At 40.9% G+C, this 6476-nt stretch overlaps 1 protein-coding gene across 1 annotated transcript; it reads left to right on the plus strand.

Moving 5' to 3' along the window:
* Positions 1-1784: 1784 nt before the first annotated feature.
* LOC122665606 (secreted RxLR effector protein 161-like) lies at positions 1785-5022 on the plus strand. The gene is made up of 2 exons (XM_043861761.1): positions 1785-2258; positions 4903-5022. The coding sequence occupies exons 1-2, from the start codon at positions 1785-1787 to the stop codon at positions 5020-5022; spliced, it is 594 nt and encodes a 197-aa protein (XP_043717696.1).
* The last annotated feature ends 1454 nt before the right edge of the window (positions 5023-6476 follow it).

The following is a 6476-nucleotide window of genomic DNA, read 5'->3' on the forward strand; positions in this document are numbered from 1 at the left end:
AGTGACTCACAAGGCAAAGGAACACTATAGTACAGAGCCACTATAGTTGGTACACACTGACTTGTGTGGACCCATGAGGACACAAAGCTTGAACGGTGATAGGTACTTCATGCTTTGTATTGATGATTATTCTAGAATGACATGGGTACTATTCATGAGACACAAGTCAGAGGCATTACATCGGTTCCAGATCTTCAAAAATCAGGCTGAGAACATGATTTGCAAAAGGATCAAGTGCTTGAGATGTTACAAAGGTGGTGAATTCATTCTAGATGAGTTCACAGACTATTGCAACGAGCACGGTATCAGAAGACAATTTTCAGCATTCAAGAAACCTAAACAAAATGAAGTAGTCGAAAGAAAAAATAGAATAGTACAAGAGATGGCTCGCACAATGATGAATGAGAGCAATGTTTTTACCGTATTTTGGAAGGAAGCAGTCCACACTGCTGTTTACATACGGAACAGATGCATGCTCAGACCCCATGAGAGCAAAACACCCTATGAGCTATGGTTTGGGAGGAAGGCAACTATTAAGCACTTAAGAGTGTTTGATAGTCGATGCTACATAAAGAGGCTAGATCAAAATTTGGGGAAATTTATAGATCGAGCTGATGAAGGCATTTTCTTAGGTTACTCCAGTCAGAGCAAGGCATATAGGTGCTACAACAAAAGACTGAAGAAGCTTATTGAAAGTGCTGATGTCACTATTGATGAGAAGAGGGCAGCATCCAAAGACCCCACCAGAGAGCTACCAATGTTCGAGGATTTCACCGATGACCCTGACGATAGTGAAATCAAGGAGGACAATACACCTGAGTCAGTTGAACCAGCAGATGAAGACTCAGAAGAATAGATAGAAGACACTTCAGTTACCCCCAACAAATGGCAGAAGAATCATCCAAGGCAGCAAATCATTGGTGACCCAAGTGTCGGCGTTCAAACCAGGAGGATGAAGACTGCTAACACCTACTCTATGTTGTCTCTTGTAGAGCCCAAATCAGTTGCAGAGCCAATACAAGATACAAGTTGGGTGAAAGCAATGGAAGAGGAGCTTGTTCAGATAGAGAAGAACAAGACTTAGACTTTAGTACCAAGACCAATTAATAAGAATATTATTGGTACAAAGTGGGTCTTCAGAAACAAGCTAAATGAAGATGGCCAAGTAGTGAGAAACACAGCAAGATTGGTATGCAAGGGCTATGCGCAGGTAGAAGACATTGATTTTGGAGAAACCTTTGCTCCAATTGCAAGAATGGAGGCTATCAGATTGTTCCTAGCTTTGGCAGTGCATCGAGGTTTCAGAGTATATCAATTGGACGTCAAGTCAGCATTCTTGAATGGGATGCTCGAGGAGGAAGTTTATATCGAGCAACCAGATGGATTCCAATTGAGTGAAGATCCTACCATGGTGTGTAGACTGAAGAAAGCACTACATGGACTAAAACAAGCACCAAGAGCATAGTATTCATGCTTGGATACCTATCTATGTCAGTTGGAATTCAAGAAAGGGTTCGTGGATAGTAAGCTCTACATCAAGTCCGAGAACGACAATTAGATAGTTGTGGTAGTCTACGTGGATGACATCATTTTTGGAGGCCACATGGAGGAGTTGTGTAAGGCCTTTGCAGAAAGGATGAAAACAGAGTTCGAGATGTCCATGATCGGTGAGTTATCTTATTTTCTTGGTTTGCAGATTCGTCAGATGAAAGATGGCATATTCATTTCTCAAATCAAGTACGTGAAAGAGACAGATGGAAGATTGTAAGCCGGTGAGTACACCTATGGTGATAGGATGCAAGTTCAGCAAGGATGATGAGTCACCTTTAGTTGATCAGATAATGTATGGATCCATGATCGGGAGTTTATTGTACCTGACTGCATCACGACTAGATATCTTGCAAGTTGTATGCATGGTTGCATGCTATCAAGCCAATCCAAAGGAGTCACATGTTGCAGCAGTTAAGCGGATATTTCGATATCTTAGAGAGACCATGGAGCACGGTTTATGGTACCTCAGGGGGAGTGACTTCACACTTACTGCATACTCACATGGAGATTGGGCAGGCAGTGTAGATGATCGTAAGAGTACTAGTGGTGGAGCTTTCTACTTAGGCAACAATTTGGTTGCGTGGCACAGTAAGAAGCAAGAATCGGTATCTCTATCAACGGCAGAGGTAGAGTACATAGTGGCAACATTATGTCGTACACAGATCTTATGGATGCTACAGATGCTGAAGGATCTATGTGTTGAGCACGTACGACCCATTTCAATATTTTGTGACAATACAAGTGCCATAAGTATCTCAAAAAATCCTATCATGCATTCTCGTACGAAACATATTTCCATTTGTTATCATTTCCTATGAGAGAAAGTTACTGATGGTGATGTTCAATTAGATTTTGTTCCAACTAAGGAGCAAGTTGCCAATATATTCACCAAACCATTACCCAAGGATGCCTTTGAGTATCTTCATAAAAAATTGGGTGTGGTTATCCTTCCCCAGCATTGAGGCGCTTAGGCGCATGGGAAAGGGGGAGCTCGAGTTTATTGCTTGACGATTTTGCTCCTCCACTTCAGTTGGTTAAGGTGGAACCCAACGAAGCTATTTCCCAAGGTATGAATCTTCTCTTGAAATTGTTGACGAAAGGGGAGAGAGGCAACTTCAAGTTATCTCAACTAGGGGGAGTTTTGGCAATGTGTGATATTTGAAGTTGTATGTGTTGCCACCAATTCCAAAGGGGGAGTTTGTTATCTATGTGTTGAGCAACATATTTGCAACACATGTATTGTAATTAGTGTCAACATTGCCAAAATGTCTACATTTAATTGGTACATTTAATGGACTGGTTAAATTGAGGACCAAGTGTATTGGTTCAATTTCTAAGTGGCTCAGTTTGAACAAAACCAATTCTATTTTTGTGGATTGATGATAGCTCAAATGGAATGATGATGTCAGCAGCACATGCACATTAGTTGAATATAAACATAGCTACTGCCCGTATGATGCCCTGATGCAGTGTATAAGATGATGGACAACAGCAATGCATTATCATGAAATAAAAAGGGGAAAAAGAAGCTGCCACATGCCCTTCAAGGATTCTTCATGCACATAAGTTCAACAAGTGTTGGAGATAAATCTTATGCGTAGATAGCAGATTGCATAGCTATTGAGTTGGTTTAAACATTAATAAAAAAGGAGAAGGCAGCAGACATGTTAAACAAGGACTCTACATGCAATTTAGGAGGAGGAGTCTTGGGCAAATTTCAGAATTCTTATATGCTAATTTGGACAGCTGGCATGATGGACAAGAAGTACCATGAAATTAGAAACTCTCCCTCGTGGGTTGGATATAATCTATTTTGTGGAATTAAGAAAATAAAAAGGAGAAGAAGTTGAATTAGGATTGGAATCCTATATATGCAAAAATAGAATTCTCTATCATATTGGACTCTTCTTATTCTCTAATACAGATCCGATACAGTTAGAGAAAGGATATGATTCTTTTAAATCAAGGTTTCCAAAATTAGAATAACCTTGTGGCCCAAGTTTGCACATAGAATGGAAACTCTTAAGTTTCTTCTTTCTCTCGTAGAAGTTGTGCTGCCTATCTGTGTCCATATAAAAAGAGGGGCTGCAGTACGCAAAAAGGTAATCTCTTCTACTGTAGAGTGAGAAATAGAGCAGCCGTTTGGGAGTATGTGAAGTGGCATAACTAAAAGAAGATCTGAGAATTATGGTGGTTGTTGTCATGGTTTTGTTAGAAGGCATCATATTGGTATTCAAGAGAGAAGCTTGATCGAGAGATTTGGTCCGTGCTTATTAAGGGTTGATGAAGCTTACTGCCAAGAGATTTGAAGGGTGCTGCTACTGTGTTACATAATATATTGATGATCTCCAAGCTACTACTGCTGTCCAGATTTGAAAGGAAGGAGGTGCTGTTTGCAAAAGTTAAAGAGGAATTACTCGACTATATTTGATAGAAGGAAGGTGTTGCATGTCTTACTATCCTGAAATCAAGTCCACCTTGTTGCTGCCCATATCTAAGAAGATAGAGAGGACTTGCTGTCATGTGGAGTTGAAAATCTGAGTACAGAGGAGGCAGCCTTAGGTTTTCTATTATTGCTACTGTCATCCAAGAGGTGCACGTTGAGAAGAGGTATTATTGCTACTGCCATTACTTTCCCTTGATGATTTGATTTTACTTGCCGATATCATGATCGAATGGTGCAATGGTGCTGCTATTGTTTTACAGAAATTTTGGTACTGTAAGAAGTAATATCAGATTGTTCAATTATATGCTGCCATGGATTCATGCTGTTCCTCTTCGATTTTTTGAGAGTAATTATAAAGAGGGTTATATGTTTTCTTTGGGACCTGGGTAGACATCATGTATTAAGGATTTTCATTGTAAACCTTGATTTATTGGTGTTTTCATTGTAAACCTTGATTTATTGGTGATTGGTTGTAAACACTATTACGTGGGTGCATGACTAGTGTCTTTGGGGTTGTAGCTCCAAACATAGTGGGTTCTGTGTTGAATTTTTGTAAGGGGTGAGTACATGCAGGCCACCTTTTGAGTCTGTGCTTGAGTGTTCATTGCACCATGGACAAAGCCTTCTGGTGAACCATGTAATTCTTTGTGTGCCTTGTGGATTGTGTTTGTGCTTTCAGGTATTTGTTGACGAGAGTGGCACATGAGGGAACGATTTTAGGCATCACTGATTCATCCCCCCTCTCAGTGATCTATTGGGTATAACACTATGGTGCCTTCCTGATTAGGGAGACCATCTGCTTCCCTCTCACCACAGGGGGGCCTCAGGTAGCAACTTACACCTTCTCTTGTCTCCTTTCTCTCTTTTATATTATTATTGTGATTATCCTGATCTCTTCCTTGCAGTACCTCGGTCGTCCCCTCTTCCTTGGGAGTTTTGGTGGTGGGCCATTGTCCCATGCTTCTTGGACCGCCGCTGGTCATTCGGAGGTTGGGACCTTATGGGGGAGCCCCGTTGTTGGATAGCTGATATGGATGACCATATCGAGGGTTATTGCTCATGGACTATCCGGTCGACTGAGCCCAAGAGGCCTGACATAATACTACCTCCTCCCCAGGCCCCTGATGGTGAGCTTGGCCTTCCTCTTCCGTACTCTTCCGTACGATGGGGTAAGAATTCTGACCCTCCACTCCTCTTCCTTTCCTTCTCCCCTTTTTTCTTTTTAAGGCTAACTTGTTGGAGTTTCATGTTAGTGCCGTGAGATACGCCGACATGCGGCGCAAGATGTGCAGCATGGATAGGCCATCATTGTGAAGGTCGAGTTGACCCAGTACTGGGTAAGGCTTTAGATGGGTTCTTCTTAACCCCTTCTTTTTTCTTTCTTATTTTACCAGTTGGCTCAAAATTTCTTTTTCTTTTATAGAGGGACCAGGCTAAGAGATAACGGGCTGAGTCTGAGAGATATCAAGCTGACCTGGTGGAGGCCAGACTGGAGATAGAGACCCTCCGATTATAGAGGGCAGATCTAGGAGTGGTGGTGTACATGGCAGCCTCTTGGCCGAGGATTTGGACCTATGAGCCCCTTCCCCCAGTTCTCTTGTAAACAGATTCTTCATCATTAATTTTTGTGTTTATATGTATATATTTTCTTTTTTTTTTTCTTTTTTTGCATATTGTTAGATAAACAAACATGGATGTTAATAAAATTTTCTTTCTTCCTTATAGAGACACAATTCCCAGAACCGATACATTCTTTCTTTTAAAATTTTGGATTACATGGAAAAGGGGAGCAAAAAGAGACAGAATGTTAGACCGTCATCACTTGTTCAAAACATAATTCAGCCATAATTCGGACGAAAGGGTCACCAATTCTTTGGTTAGAACCTCCGGAGCTCTGAAATTCTTTAAGTTAACCTGCTCTAGTCTTTAAGATATCATAGAACGTACATAGAAGCTGGTGTGGGTTAAACCCATCAGTCTAATGATGAGCACATTTATGTGTGAAATTTTAGGGCCATAAACCATGCATTTTTATACTTGGAACGGAGCTACTCGAGGTTTTTGTTTGTGTTTTCAGGTTTTAAGTGAATTCTAGTGAAAATGGAGCAAATGATGCTAACGAGCCATTTTTAAGCTGTTTAGTGGTGTTTGGTAGTAGTCGGAAGCGCCCAGGAGTCGAGAAAATAAAGTTTGGATTGAGCACTAAAAGAATCAGCCAATTAGTCAAATTTGAACGTGAGTACAGTGGGCTTCTTAGCATAATTTTGAAGTGTTAATAGTATGGATGCGTAGCCCTTCAAGCAGCTTTGCAACGGTTCAAATGGCACTTGATTCCGAGTTGAAATGAAGAAGTTACGGCCGTTTACGTAACGACGCGCAAAAATGGCATGCAGGGATTTGTTTGTAATTATCAAAATTTGGTCGGGGACAAAGTAAAGAAAAAGTTTGGATTTGAGGGGCCATATTGCAATTATCAAAA

Source organism: Telopea speciosissima, chromosome 6 (genome assembly GCF_018873765.1).
Source record: "Telopea speciosissima isolate NSW1024214 ecotype Mountain lineage chromosome 6, Tspe_v1, whole genome shotgun sequence".
Classification (NCBI taxonomy): domain Eukaryota; kingdom Viridiplantae; phylum Streptophyta; class Magnoliopsida; order Proteales; family Proteaceae; genus Telopea; species Telopea speciosissima.